The following is a 16,062-nucleotide window of genomic DNA, read 5'->3' as shown; positions in this document are numbered from 1 at the left end:
GAAGCAGGTTCCCCGCTGAGCAGAGAGCCAGATGTGGGGCTTGATCCCAGGACCCTGGGATCATGACCTGAGCCGAAGGCAGAGGCTTTAACCCACTGAGCCACCCAGGTGCCCCAACATGAGATTTTTTTTAATGTTAGGAGATTTTAAATAAAATCAAATACATATGAAAAGCTAGGAAAATGCCTTTGCAACAATGGCATAATGCTCCTTTCTAGAAATTTATTTTACAGAAATGATCTGAAGTTCAGAAATTATCTGAAATTTTAGACATTTATTTAGAATGGTTTTTCACAGCAAAAACTTAGTTTCCACTTAAAATCCGACAGAGAGGAATTGCTTAAGGTAGAATATTACATAAACACCAATACTTAAGTTTATGATGATGTTTATGAGTCATTTAAATATGCATTGTAACATTTGAGTGAAATGCATCATTATAACATTCAGTTACTCAGTTATAATAGAAAAGACTGAAAATATCAACCTGTAAAGAAAGATTTTAGATTAACATGATGTATCAAAAGCATTCTCATTCTAGTGCTTCTTTGATCTAAAGAAGTGTTCTGAACTTGAAGGTTCCATAGAGTGAAATGGAATCAGCAGGGGATCGCTCCTGTTTTTCTAAGAGAACAATTACCCTGGACAGGTTAATTAACTATCCTGTCTCCACCTTGAATCCTAAGGAGGCATTTAAATGAACCCCAGGTGGAAGTACCTCTCTTACCACTGCTGCACAGGAGAGGAAATTTCCTTTAAAAGAGGCTTAAAAGATGGTGTTCAAAGGTGTTCCCTGGAATCTGGGGCAAGAGTCTGGACCTGCAGGGGGCCACAGGTGCTGCTAGACTGCCCGGACCATAACCAACCAGCAGTAGTCCAACTTCTGCAGACACATCTAGGTGAGGTTTGTGGTTGGAGGCAGCAAGGGCAGTGTGGGGCAGCGTGCCGGATGTTGGTGTTCTGGGATCCTGCTCCAGATCTGGGAACCTCTTTCCTCCGTATTTTCCTACCATCTTTCTGTTTGTAGGCTGTCCTCTCTGTTTCTCAGACTTGCTAAGAGCTCATGTCCTTTCTCCTGGGAAGTAAAATGTTTCCCCTCAATGGAAAGTTTTAACAGAAACAAAAAGTAGCAATGAAGTGAATATTTTGCACTTAGGGATTTGGTAGTGTATTGAGAGTTTGGTGTGATTTCTTTTTTTTTTTTTTAAGATTTTATTTATTTATTTGACAGACAGAGATCACAAGTAGGCAGAGAGGCAGGCAGAGAGAGAGAGGAAGAGAAGCAGGCTCCCTGCCGAGCAGAGAGCCCAATGCAGGGCTCAATCCCAGGACCCCGAGACCATGACCCGAGCCGAAGGCAGAGGCTTAACCCACTGAGCCACCCAGGCGCCCCGGTGTGATTTCTTTTAATACCTCACACTCTCCAGCAATGCTTTGAAAAGATTGTGGTTATCAAGACTGTATTAAGTAAAAATTAATTCATTTACTATAATTAAAACAATGTGTTAGTTTCTATTTCCTTTCACAGTATGATCAGAGATTTGGGAGTTTAGCAGACCTGCTCCAAATTCTCAGCTCTGCCATTCATCAGCAGCTTGGCCTTGAACAATTAATTTTCTTAGCCTCTCTATGCCTCAGTTTCCATATATATATATATATATATATATATATATATATATATATATTAAGAAAAACAATGCCCATAGGGTTCCATGAGAATAGGAAATGTATATGAATTTTTGAGAACTGTGCCTCACACAAACTAAGCAATCAGTAAACAGAAATGATTTAACTTGAAACAGGTAAACGAACACCACACTGAATTAATATAATTCTAACTCAAAGAAAGACTGTTGACATTTTAATGACCCTATGTTATTCTTATCCTGGATACAGTACATTCTTATTTATTATTAGGAACATTGAAAATAGCTGTGCATTCCTACTTTCCAAGATCCTGTAGCATGTCTGGAAATAATCGAGATGAGAAGTGACTTCCTACATTCTTAACTATCCTTTTAGTTCTTTTTTTTTTATCCTTTTAGTTTTACCTCTTTAGAACTCCTGCTTGGTATTTTAGTTGGAAAATTCAGTCAAATTTCTTTCTTTCTTTTCTTTTATTATTTATTTATTTATTTATTTAACAGAGAGATAGAGAGAGAGCACAAGTAGGCAGAGCAGCAGGCATTGGGAGAGGGAGAAGCAAGCTCGCCACTGAGCAGGGAGCCTGATATGGGGCTTGATCCCAGGACCCTGGGATCATGACCCGAGCCGAAGGCAGCCACTTAACTGACTGAGCCACCCAGGCACCCCCAGTCAAATTTCTAATTTGACAATGTTAGCTACTCCTCTCCATGCACTTAACATGCTTAGGAAACCAACCATTTTGTGACCAATTACCATTTCTTAAGATACTTGCTTGACAACCTCAACTTTCCTGTGTCTCAACGAACCATTTACATGTTATCTCTAATGTCTTGTAATTGTTTGGAAAAGGAAAAAGAATTAAGGAAAATGACTGCTTTGATAACAGTTGTTTATACTCTGAGATAAAATCTTTAAGAAAGAAATGTTTAAAAAGTAGTTTTAATTGTGATTGACAGGAATGAGATCCCAAGGCCTTGATTTTAAATGATAGTAACATATAATAACTCTTCCCATGACTATTAACTACTTAATTAAATAATCAATTTTTATGTTCAGTTAGCCAGCATATAGTACATCATTAGTTTTTGATGCCATGTTCAACAATTCATTAGTTGTGTTTAACACCCGGTGCTCATCACAACATATGCCCTCCTTAATACCCATCACCTGGTTACCACATCCCCCTCACCCATCTCCCTTCTGTAACCCTTAGTTTGTTTCTCAGAGTCCAGAGTCCCTTATGGTTTGTCTCCCTCTCTGATTTCTTCTTGTTCAGTTTTCCCTCCTTTCCCCTGTGGTCCTCTGCACAATTCCTATCACACTATAAACCCTAATTGAAAAATGAAATGGCTTAGTCAATTAAAATTTACCCAACTTTTGTATCAACATTAACAGAACTGAAGGAGATTATGCTGAGTGAAATAAGTCAAGCAGAGAGAGTCAATTATCATATAGTTTCACTTACTTGTGGAGCATAAGGAATAACATGGAGGACATTAGGAGAAGGAAAGGAAAAGTGAATTGGGGGAAATCATAGGGGGAGAGGAACCATGAGAGACTGTGGACTCTGAGAAACAAACTGAGGGTTTTGGAGGGGAGGGAGGTGGAGGGTTGGGTGACCCTGGTGGTGGGTATTAAGTAGGGTACATATTGCATGGAGCCTTGGGTGTTGTGCATAAACAATGAATCTTGGAACACTGAAAAAATAAAATAAAATTCTAAAAATTTTAGTCTACAAAGATACCACGTACTTAATTTGCTTGATTTGTTTTTCCTCAGTAGTCAGTTATCTTAAGTTTTTAGAAAAATGCCTTCACAGTTCCAAATTGGTTTTGTCCACCCTATTCAGCCTTTGGAAAATGCCGGCAAACTTTTATTACAAGCATTTGATTCTATGTAGGTTTTTAGAACACATCTTTTTTTTAATTAAATTAGTCAACATATAGTACATCATTAGTTTTTGATGTAGTGTTCCATGATTCGTTAGTTGCCTATAACACCCAGTGCTCATCACATCACATGTCTTCCTTAATACTCATCACCCAGTGACCCCCTCCTCCCACCTACCCCCTTTTCTGAAGCCCTCAGTTTGTTTTCTGGAGTCAAAAGTCTCTCATGGTTTGTTTCTCTCTCTGATTTCTTTCCATTCAGCTTTTCCTTCCCCTATTGTCCTCTGAACTATTCCTATATTCTACATATGAGTGAAACCATGTGATAATTGTCTTACTCTGATTGAGTTATTTCACTTAGCATAATCCCCTCCAGTTCCATCCATGTAGATGTAAATGGTAGGTATTCATCCTTTCTGATGGCTAAGTAATATTCCACTGTATCTTTGGAACACATCTTCTTTATCCATTCATTTATTGCAGGGCATCTCAGCTCATTCCACATTTTGGCTATTGTGGAGATTGCTGCTAGGAACACTGGGGTGCATGTGCCCCTTCTTTTCAGTACATCTGTATCCTTGGGGTAAATACCCAGTAATACAATTTTTGGGTCATAGGATAGCTCTATTTTTAGCTTCTTGAGGAACCTCCATATTGTTTTCTAGAGTGGCTGCACCAACTTGCATTCCCACCAACAGTGTAGGAAGGTTCCCCTTTCTCCACATCCTCTCCAACATTTGTTGTTCCCTGTCTTGTTAAGTTAGACATTTTAACTGGTGTAATGTGGTATTTAACTGTGGTTTTGATTTGTATTTCCCCGATGCCAAGTGATGTTGAGCATTTTTTCATGTGTCTGTTGGCCATTTATATGTTTTCTTTGAAGAAGTGTCTGATAACAAGTCTTCTAAACTCACCCAATGATAATAGCCGTGGGTGCAGAAATGAAATCTTTGTTTATATACTCCAAAAAGATAATGCCCAATTCAAAATATTTATTAAGCATTTTTGTGAGTTTAAAATGTATATTACACACGTCATAAATAGTAGAAAAATTCAACCATATCTATTTCTGTGTGTTCAGTGTCATTGTCTAGGATCAATATTCAGGACCAGAGAGCAGAGAGTTTGGCCAGGAGTATACAAAAATGTCTCTGGCTTTCAGGAAATTAAAGCCTAGCTGGGGAAATCACTGTATGTTACTTTTGTGTCATAAGAACAATGTAAGAGAAAATTCTCTGGAGTTTTAATATAAATTGAGTCACAGAGAGGAGGTAAATAATGGAACATTTATTGAAAGCTTATTCTGTCCCAGATAATTTCATAATAATACTTATATCCATGAGCAAGTAACCTCCCACTCTGTGCCATGAATTGTGTAAGGTGCCTTATCTGCATGATCCTATGATATGCTCACCATGACCCTACAGACAATCCTTATGTCCCCATTTCATGGTTGAAGAAATTGAAGTTCAGAAAGTTTAAAGTAACTTGGTCAAGGTCACACAGTAAGTGCTGTCAACCCAAGACTAACACTTATGTTCTTCTTCTTTTTCTGGGTTTGTTCTGAGGTCCATATTTATTCAAGATCATAATTAGAACCCCTTTCTGAAAAGGTCATTCTCAGTGTATTAAGAATTCTTGATAGCTGATGATATCTCTCAATGAACATACACACTTTTGACATTAGCTTATGACTGAAGATAAAATTGAAAGTGTAATTAGCCTCTTTAAATTAGGATAACCATGTGGGATATTCAAGTTATGTTTTTAAGTACATCATTGTGAAATAATTGTAGGAAACACCTTTTTCAAATTTACAATGTGGCAGACTGAAAAATAAAATGAGGGAGTTACTAGCATTCTACATTCATTTTCTATACCAATTCACCAATGATTGGTACAGAAAATAGTGATTATTATATATATACCATCATCAGTGATTGGTATAGAAAATAACAGTGATTATTACCTATGTGGATAAGACCAGCAATCATAGAGTGAAAAAAATGCTGATATCAGGAATTTTCCAGGAAGATGAAGTATGATTATTGTGTAGGATGGAGTTAGTAAATGGACAATTAGCAAAATATTAGTAAAATGTAATGACTCACATTGTAATGCATATATTTGTGCTTGAAATTATTTTTAAAGAATGTTTTCATATTTTTAAATTTTTTATTGTGTCATGTTCGTCATCATATGTTACATCATTAGTTTTTGATGTAGTGTTCCATGATTCATTGTTGGCATATAATACCCAGTGCTCCAGGCAACCTGTGCCCTTCTTAATACCTATCACCAGGTTCACCCATCTCCTCACCCCCTCCTCCCTTCTAAAACTCTCTATTTGTTCCCAGAGTCCATAGTCTCTCATGGTTCATCTCCAACTCTGATATCTCCCCCTTTATTTTTCCCTTCTAACGTCCTCCATGCTATTCTTTATGTTCCACAAGTAAGTGAACCATATGATAATTTACTTTCTCTGTTTGACTTATACCACTTAGCATAATCTCCTCCAGTCCCATCCAAGTTGATGCAAAAGTTGGGTATTCGTCCTTTCTGATGGCTGAGTAATATCCCATTGCATATATGGACTGCATCTTCCTTATCCATTTGTCTGTTAAAGGGCATCTTGGCTCTTTCAATAGTTTGGCAATTGTGGACATTGCTGTTATGAACATTGGGGTGCATATGGCCCTTCTTTTCACTATATCTGTATCCTTGGGGTAAATAATGCAAGTAATGCAAGTAAATAATCCAGTAATGCAATTGCTAGGTCATAGGGTAGTTCTATTTTTAATGTCTTGAGGAACCTCCACACTGTCTTCCAAAGTGGCTGCACCAATTTGCATTCCCACCAACAGTGTAAGAGGGTTTCCCTTTCTCTACAACTTCTCCAACATTTGTTGTTTCTTGCCTTGTCGATTTTTGCCATTCTAACTAATGTAAGATGGTATCTCAGTGTGGTTTTGATTTGAATTTCCCTGATGGCTAATGATGATGAATACTTTCATATGTCTGTTAGCTATTTGTATGTCTTCCTTGTAGAAGTGTCTGCTCATGTCTTCTGCCCATTTTTTGACTTGGTTATCTGTTTTTTGACTGTTGACTTTGAGAAGTTCTTTATAGATCTTGGATACCAGCCCTTTATCTGTAGTGTCACTTGCAAATATCTTCTCCCATTCTGTGGGTTGCCTTTTTGTTTCATTGACGGTTTCCTTTGCTGTGCAGAAAATTTTTATCTTGATAAAGTCTTAGAAGTTCATATTTGCTTTTGTATTCCTTGCCTTTGGAGTTGTGTCTTGAAAGAAGTTGCTGTGGCCGATGTTAAAGAGGTTACTGCCTATGGTCTCCTCCAGGATTTTGATGGATTCCTGTCTAACACTGAGGTCTTTCATCAATTTAGAGTTTATCTTTGTGTATGGTGTAAGAGAATGGTCCAGTTTCATTCTTCTGTATATAGTTGTCCAATTTTCCCAGCACCATCTATTGAAGAGATTATCTTTCTTCCATTGGATATTCCTTCCTGCTTTGTCAAAGATAGGTTGACCATACAGTTGTGTCTATTTTTGTGCCAGTACCATGCTGTCTTGGTGATCACCACTTTGTAATATAGCTTGAAATCAGAAAACATGATGCCCCCAGCTTTGTTTTTCTCTTTCAACATTTCTTTGGTGATTCGGGGTCTTTTCTGGTTCCATACAAATTGTTTGTTTCAGCATCTTGAAAAATGCTGTTAGTATTTTGATTTGGATGACATTGAAAGTATAGATTGCTCTGGGTGGCATAGACATTTTAACAATGTTTATTATTCTGATCCATGAACATGGAATGCTTTTCCATCTTTTTGTGTTTTCTTCAATCTTTTTCATGAGTATTCTGTAATTCCTGGAGTATAGATCATTTACCTCTTTGGTTAGGTTTTTCCAAGGTATCTTATTGTTTTTGGCGCTATTGTAAATGGAATTGATTCTCTAATTTCTCTTTCTACAATTCACTGTTAGTGTATAAGAAAGCAACTGATTTCTGTGCATTGATTTTGTATCCTGCCACAGTCCTGAATTGCTGTATGAATTCTAGTAATTTGGGGGTAGAAACGTTTGGGTTTTCCACATAGAGTATCATGTCATCTGTGAAAAGAGAAAGTTTCATTTCTTCATTTCTTCTTTGAAATTTGAATACCTTTTGCTTATTTTTGTTGTCTGATTGCTTTTGCTAGTACTTCTAGTAATATGTTGAACAAGAGTGGCAAGAGTGAGCATCCTTGTCGTGTTCCTGATCTCAGTGGGAAGGCTGTCAGCTTTTCCCCATGAGAATGGTATTTGCTGTGGGTTTTTCATAGATGGATTTTATGAAGTTGAGGAATGTTCCCTCTATTCCTATACTCTGAAGAGTTTTAATCAGGAAAGATGCTGTATTTTGTCCAACGCTTTTTCTACATCAATTAAGAGGACCATGTTGTTCTTCTCTCTTGTCTCATTAATTTGTTCTATCACACTGATTGATTTGTGGATGTTGAACCACCCTTGCATCCTAAGGATAAATCCCTCCTTTCAGGTCTACTCTGTGATTTATGTTGGGCTGACTTAGTTCCTTTGTAGAGGGAAAAGTTGCTTCTTCTCTCTTTTCTGCCATTTGAGCTACACTCTGCAATTCATTCCATCTCTTTTTCTGAGAGAGAAATACTTTTTATTTGAATAATTATATTCTGTGGGTCCTCAAGTATTGAGTGTCAAACATGGTTGTATAAAAGTCTGCACTCCATGACTTGTGATGGTAAATATCACCATCTGGGATCCAAGTGAGGGCAATAGACAAACTATCTTGTCTACCAAGAGAAACATGAGAAATGATAAATCATTGGTGTTTTAAGCCATAAGTTTGGTTTGTTACATAGCCATTCATTACTTATATATTAGGTGTTAATATTAAAAATACTTATTCTTGGCCAAAAGCACAGGCTAAGTTCTATTGGAAAAGCACATGAAGTAAATATAAACTATGAAATTCTTACTCTATGAGAAAATATAGGTGCTGTGGGAGTTTAGAAGAAGGAATTCAAAATAAAAATAGAGAAAGCTTTCCAGAGTAAAGCTTTCTTTTATACATTGTGTATTTCTCTGTTCATATTAAATCATCTATTTTCTTTGCCTGCCTTTCTGAAAATGTATGAAGAGCTATAATTAATTGTCCCAGGTGCCATTTGAAATACTTATTTAATCTTCCCTCTACTGCTTTCAAATGATAGTCTTACTTGGTGCCTCACAGATGTTAGATAGTCAGTGAACATCAAATTATTTTCTGAGCCACCAAGAAACATTCTTGGTAGCTCATAAATAGTGATTTAATTTGAGCTTTATTATTAAAGAGAAATAAATGTAAAACACTTAGTTCATAGGATATAAAATTTTATTTGTGAAATACAACATTGTGTTAAGGGAGAAAGGTAGAAAGCAAGAACAGAAGGATGACTGTTTCTTGGTACCATGTACTGTTCCCTTGGGTTGCAAACACATGAGTAATTTATTACTGCTATTTATTTGTTCTCCAAAAGGTTACAAATGGTGTTTACATGTAGAGCAACTGCTCACTGGCCTTTATTTTCAAACTTCTATTTTTCCATAAGTTTTTTTTTTTTTTTTTGCATGGGATTCTTAAAGTGTTTCTGCACTTAATTTCCATAATGAAATATTTCAGAGGAATGGTAAGATTGCCCCTTCAAGGTTCAGTATGTTTATTGTTCTTGATGTTATGCATTTGACATCATAGGTGTTAAGATTGCAAGGGCTGCTTCGCCATTTCATATGCCTGAAGGAAAGTAAGGGAGCAGAATTTATTCTGCTATTTGGGCCTTTTTTTTTCTGATCATGGCCAGTGATCTTGATTGTTGTATGCTTGGTTTTAAATGAACAATGGAAAATTGTGAAGACCAACAACAAAAGGAAAAATAACTTTAGGAATCAATATGAGATATTCTCTCTGTCTTCCAATTATATAACCTTTCTCAACTACTGGCTGTTTTAATCATCATCTTTATCTAAAAAAGAAAAGTACATTTAAATACATAAAAGAAAAAGTATACTGTAATGTACATTTTACTGTTTCTGCCTTATCATTAAAAAAGTTTTTATTTAAAATATGTCAATGATATAAAAGGATAAAAACAAATCAACTTCACTGAAAGCATTTCCTATAATTTCAAAAATAACCTTAAGATTTCAGGATGGCCAGGGTCACATGTACCTTCAAAACACCCATGACAAAATATACTGTGAAATACCACAGGAACTAGTGTTTCCAAAGAAACCTTTTCTAAATTTCTTGAAATATAAATTCATTATGAACTTAACTGATGGACTCTTTCTATTTCTGCTGAAGGATGTTCTAAGCATATAAACCTGTGATTCAGATTTTACTGTGGAAACATAGTCTGGATCTTGTGGACTCATCAGGGACACTGATAGATAATATCGAGTCAGTACAGTTTTCCTTCCAGGTAGTTAAATAATCCTCTTCTTTGGGTATTTAAAATCAGATTAGTAATATCATAGAATAGTGGGTCACTTTTCTTTGTGTTTTTATACCACAATTACTGCTCCCCTCAAGTATAGTAGAGCCCCTGTGATAAAAGGAGAATTGCCACAATGATCTCATTTTACAGATGAGGAAACTGAAGACACAGAGAAGTTGTAGCAATGTAGGGACAGAGCCTGGAATCTCACAAATGTTACTAGAATCAGGTACTTTGGTCAAAATTGATCCAAAGGGACACATGCACCCGAATGTTTATAGCAGCAATGTCCACAATAGCCAAACTATGGAAAGAACCTAGATGTCCATCAACAGATGAATGGATCAAGAAGATGTGGTATATATACACAATGGAATACTATGCAGCCATCAAAAGAAATGAAATCTTGCCATTTGCAACAACATGGATGGAACTAGAGCGTATCATGCTTAGCGAAATAAGTCAAGCAGAGAAAGACAACTATCATATGATCTCCCTGATATGAGGAAGTGGTGATGCAACATGGAGGCTTAAGTGGGTAGAAGAAGAATAAATGAAACAAGATGGGATTGGGAGGGAGACAAACCATAAGTGACTCTTAATCTCACAAAACAAACTGAGGGTTGCCGGGGGGAGGGGGTTTGGGAGAAGGGGGTGGGATTATGGACATTGGGGAGGGTATGTGATTTGGTGAGTGCTGTGAAGTGTGTAAACCTGGTGATTCACAGACCTGTACCCCTGGGGATAAAAATATATGTTTATAAAAAATAAAAAATTAAAAAAAAATTGGATGTCATAGTATTACAATATTTATAAGAACTTTTAGTGTTATCTCTTCTGTAACCTAAATCAACAGCTTAGCAAAACAAAACAAAACAAAAAAAATGCCTTTTCTCCCCAAATTAATATAATAATAAAATGCAATAAAAATACTATTTTATTTGTATGATGAGTTCATCATAAAGATATCCTGAAGACCTAAACATAAGAACCATCAAAACATTCTCAGTGATAAAAAATGAGGAAACATTTTTCTTAACAGTTATCAAAATATTCTATAATTTATTAATAAAATTTGATTGTAAATCATTAGAAAATATGCAGGACTAGACAGATGGCACATGGAGTGACATTAAAAATTGGGCAGAACAGAGAATCTATTTTTAAAAACTTCATCATAAAGGTGACTTTATTCAGTGAAGAAATCATTCAATGAATTGTGCTGAGACAGTGGCAATCAGTTTGGAATGACAAAACCAAAGTCATCCCAGATTTATGCCTTGCATTATACACTAAAACAGTCTAGAAAATTTAAATGTACATGTAAAACTATAAGAGAACAAGAAAATATAGAAAAAAAGTATTTTTTGGTTGTGCAAAGAAATCTTTTTCAGTAAGAACAAAGCCAGGAACCATATATTTCACAGGAAATTGGCTACCTAAAAATAAAAGCAATCTGTATAACAAAATACAGCATAAACAATGTTGATGATAATTAACTTGGAAAAGAATTAGCAACATGTACGTGGATGAAAGTTATCATCCTGGATATGTAAAGAGCTCCTACAAATCAATAATGAACAACCAATTAGACAAATAGGCAAAAAAATGTATATTAGCAAATCAGTAAAGTAAATGCAAAATTAAAAACAATGAATCTTTTTCATCTAAGATCACCAAGGACTAAAGTTAAATAATTACAGGTAGTGTTGACAATAGAATGGCCTGGGATATTGTCATAAAATCTTGATACTTGTGTAAATTGGTACCAACTTTTTTTAAAAGGTTTTATTTAAACATGGACGTGACTAGAAGAGATTATGCTGAGTGAAATAAGTCAAGCAGAGAGAGCCAATTATCATATGGTTTCACTTATTTATGGAGCATAACAAATAACATGGAGAACATGGGGAGATGGAGAGAAGGGAGTTGAGGGAAATTGGAAGGGGAGGTGAACCATGAAAGACTATGGACTCTGAAAAACAACCTGAGGGTTTTGAAGGGGCAGGGGGTGGGAGGTTGGGGGAACCAGGTGGTGGGTATTGGGGAGGGCATGTAGTACATGGAGCACTGGGTATGGTGCAATAACAATGAATACTGTGATGCTGAAAAGAAATTTTAAAAATGGGGGGAAAAGTTTTATTTATTTAACACAAAGATAGAGAGTACAAGTAGGCAGAGCAGCAGGCAGAGGGAGAAGCAGGCTCTTCAATGAGCAGGGATCCCAATATGGGGCTCTATCCAGGACACTGGGATCATTACCTGAGCCAAAGGCAGCTACTTAACCAACTGAGCCACCCAGGCGCCTCTAGTACTAACTTTTTTTTAAAAATTTTTTTAAATTTATTTATTTTCAGCATAATAGTATCATTATTTTTTCACCACACCCAGTGCTCCATGCAATCCGTGCCCTCTCTAATACCCACCACCTGGTACCCCGACCTCCCACCCCCGCCCCTTCAAACCCCTCAGATTGTTTTTCAGAGTCCATACTTTTTAAAACAATTTGGCAACAGTGTGTGTGTGTATGTGTGTGTGTGTGTGTCTGTCTGTCTGTGTCTGTGTAGAAATATTTGCAAGAATGTATTCCAAAATATTAAGAGTAGTTTTGAAATGGGCTCTCCAATTGTTCTTAAAATAATTTTTATGTTTAAACAAGTTGTCTTGACTGTGGATAACTTTTTGTTCAAATAATGAAACCATATTTAAAAAATAAGTTTCATAATATTAAGTTATTCAATCATTAACCCAGGGACCTTTCTGCAGATTGAAAATACTTCAAGACAATGGCTGGAGGAAGGAACAGTACAATAGTCATCAGATTCATTCTTTTGGGATTCTCAGATTATCCCAAGCTCAAGATTGTTCTCTTTGCAGTATTTTTGGGTTCTTACTTCCTGACAGTAGCCTGGAACCTGGGCCTCATCATCCTAATTAGGATGGACTCTTACCTACATACACCCATGTACTTCTTCCTCAGCAACTTATCCTTCTTAGATTTTTGCTATGTTACCTCCACAACCCCCAAAATGCTCTCAGACTTCTTCCAGAAGCCTAGATCCATCTCCTTTTGGGGATGCACCATACAGTACTTCTTCTTCTCTAGCCTGGGTCTGACTGAGTGCTGTCTCCTGGCAGCCATGGCTTATGACCGATATGCTGCCATTTGTGATCCTCTGCTCTACACCGCCACCATGTCGCCCACCCTCTGTGTCCAGATGACAGTTGGAGCCTATATAACTGGTCTCTTTGGTTCATTGATTCAACTGTGTGCCTTACTTCAGCTCAATTTCTGTGGGCCAAATATTATCAACCACTTCTTCTGTGATCTGCCTCAATTATTAGTCCTATCCTGCTCTGAAACCTTTTTCCTAAAAGTCATGAAATTTGTGATAGCAGTGATTTTTGGTGTGATATCTGTCTTTGTCATCATGATATCTTATGGTTATATCCTTGCCACCATCCTGAAGATCAGCTCTGTTGAAGGCAGGTCCAAGGCTTTCAACACCTGTACTTCTCACCTGACAGCAGTGATCTGTTTTTTTGGATCAGGACTCTTTGTCTATATGAACCCCAGCACAGATAATTCTCTGGGCCATGACAAGATGGCATCAGTCTTCTATACAATGGTTATCCCCATGTTGAATCCTTTGATTTACAGTCTAAGGAACAAGGAAATCAAAGATGCCATTAAGAGGTGTAAGAAGAAAGCATTTTCCCATTGTCACTGTTAAAGATCTGGTAGGCTGGTGGCCCTGGTGGTTGGAATTTTTTAGACTATGCAAGGGAAATGGATTTAACTTTATTCAACCCTATCCATCTTCTGGCAGGATTGCAAATGCGTCAACCCATCTGAATTGAGGACTGGGTCAGTGTGATGCGAATCCTATGGCGTCTTTGAATCTCAACAGTCAGCTCTTTTCTTGTATACCAGTAATGACCACACAAAGCAGTTAATATATTAAATGTTATAATAATATAAACCTTCAGTTCCTTGGTGTTTGACCTTTACGTATTCTTTCAGAACTTCTGCCTATGGGCTGGTGAGATTAGGACTAAACACAAGACCAGTAGTCTTTCTCATTCATACACATCACAAGCAGAATCATGACCTCAAACTCTTTAGGTACCTGAGGAAATTCCAGTTAATTGAGATGGGGAGATGGAGAGAAACATTACTTCAAACTGTGACCTAACTTCCCTGAAGGGAGAGCTGCCATAGGAAGTTTGGTCTGAGTTTGTTTTCTGGGTTTTTATTTCTAGAACCCAACATCAGTAGTTTGTAACTGAATGAACAGGAGTATTTCCATGGTACTACCTTGATCTGGGGAAGCTAAAATACAAAGGAAAGAAATGACCATTTGGACTTTAAGATAGAGTCCGAATTATTATCTGTTATTATGGCAGACCGGATAACATAAATGTACCCATCGCTGCAAAGCTGGAGATATTGAACAATTTTTTTTAGAAAATATTTTGAAATAGATTTCTAAGCAGGCGAAAAATAGGAAAACTTCAGAACACAAATATAAAGTAAAATCAGGAATCCTGAGAGTAAAAGCAGCTCTGATGATGGCTTTCACGGTGGGGGATCTGCTGAAATCTGAAAGGATCTGTTTGGGGACAGGCATGTGAGGTCTGAGGAAAGAGAGTCCAAGTCTGGGGCTGCCTGGGACGTCGATAGGAGACGCAGACATACATATGAAGGTCCAGTTGACTCTACGTCAGTGTGAGAGGAAATTAAGAGGAAAAAAATCCTGTCTCAGAAAAAAGAAATCTTGGCTATCTCAGGCTTCATGATGGGTACAGCAAAAAGTAAACTCAGAAATTATAACCTCATGCCCTAGTGGAGTTTTTTTTTTTTTAATTTTTTAGTTTTTTATTTTTTATAAACATATATTTTTAACCCCAGGGGTACAGGTCTGTGAATCACCAGGTTTACACACTTCACAGCACTCACCAAAGCACATACCCTCCCCAATGTCCATAATCCCACCCCCTTCTCCCAAACCCCCTCCCCCCTAGTGGAGTTTTATGGTCTGAATTCATACTTCCTGTGCAGTTCAAGGAATCTTTAGCTGAGAATTAATTTTAAAGTAGTTCCAGGTTGATACTATCCTCGAGTACCAATCAGAAGCAAATGCAAAGCCCCTTTTAAGATTCTTTAAAAAAAAAAAGATTTTATTTATTTATTTGACAGACAGAGATCACAAGTAGGCAGAGAGGCAGGCAGAGAGAGAGAGCGGTGGAAACAGACTCCCTGCTAAGCAGAGAGCCCAATGCAGGGTTTGATCCCAGAACCCTGGGATCATGACCTGAGCCAAAGGCAGAGGCTTTAACCCACTGAGCCACCCAGGTGCCCCCCACTTTTAAGATTCTTAAGAGAGTTTTTTTTTTTATTTTTTATTTTTTATAAACATATATTTTTATCCCCAGGGGTACAGGTCTGTGAATCACCAGGTTTACACACTTCACAGCACTCACCAAAGCACATACCCTCCCCAATGTCCATAATCCCACCCCCTCTCCCAAACCCCCTCCCCCCAGCAACCCTCAGTTTGTTTAGTGAGATTAAGAGTCACTTATGGTTTGTCTTCCTCCCAATCCCATCTTGTTTCATTTATTCTTCTCCTACCCACTTAAGCCCCCATGTTGCTCAGCGGGGAGCCTGTTTCCCCCTCTCTCTCTGCCTGCCTCTCTGCTTACTTGTGTTCTCTCTCTGTGTGTCAAATAAATAAATAAAATCTTTAAAAAAAAAACTCTCTTTCTGATATGAGGAAGAGAGTTTTTTTTTTAAGATTTTATTTATTTATTTGACACACAGAGAGAGAACACAAGTAGGCAGAGAGGCAGGCAGAGAGAGGGGGGGAAACAGGCTCCCCACTGAGCAGAGAGGCCCGATGTGGGGTCCCCCCTTAAGAGAGATTCTTAAATTCAGGCTCAAATAATTTTTCTAAATAACTTTTTAAAGAAGCTTGGGTAACACAAATCTCAAAGTACACAAGGAAATAAGAC

At 37.3% G+C, this 16,062-nt stretch overlaps 1 protein-coding gene across 1 annotated transcript; it reads left to right on the top strand.

Moving 5' to 3' along the window:
* The first annotated feature begins 12,833 nt into the window (after positions 1-12,833).
* On the top strand, positions 12,834-13,781 carry LOC131822697 (olfactory receptor 5AN6-like). The gene has a single exon (XM_059158983.1). It carries the CDS (start codon positions 12,834-12,836, stop codon positions 13,779-13,781), a length of 948 nt encoding a protein of 315 aa, XP_059014966.1.
* The last annotated feature ends 2,281 nt before the right edge of the window (positions 13,782-16,062 follow it).

The sequence above is a fragment of the Mustela lutreola genome, chromosome 1 (genome assembly GCF_030435805.1).
Source record: "Mustela lutreola isolate mMusLut2 chromosome 1, mMusLut2.pri, whole genome shotgun sequence".
NCBI lineage: Eukaryota > Metazoa > Chordata > Mammalia > Carnivora > Mustelidae > Mustela > Mustela lutreola.
This window is presented reverse-complemented; position numbering and strand designations above follow the sequence as displayed.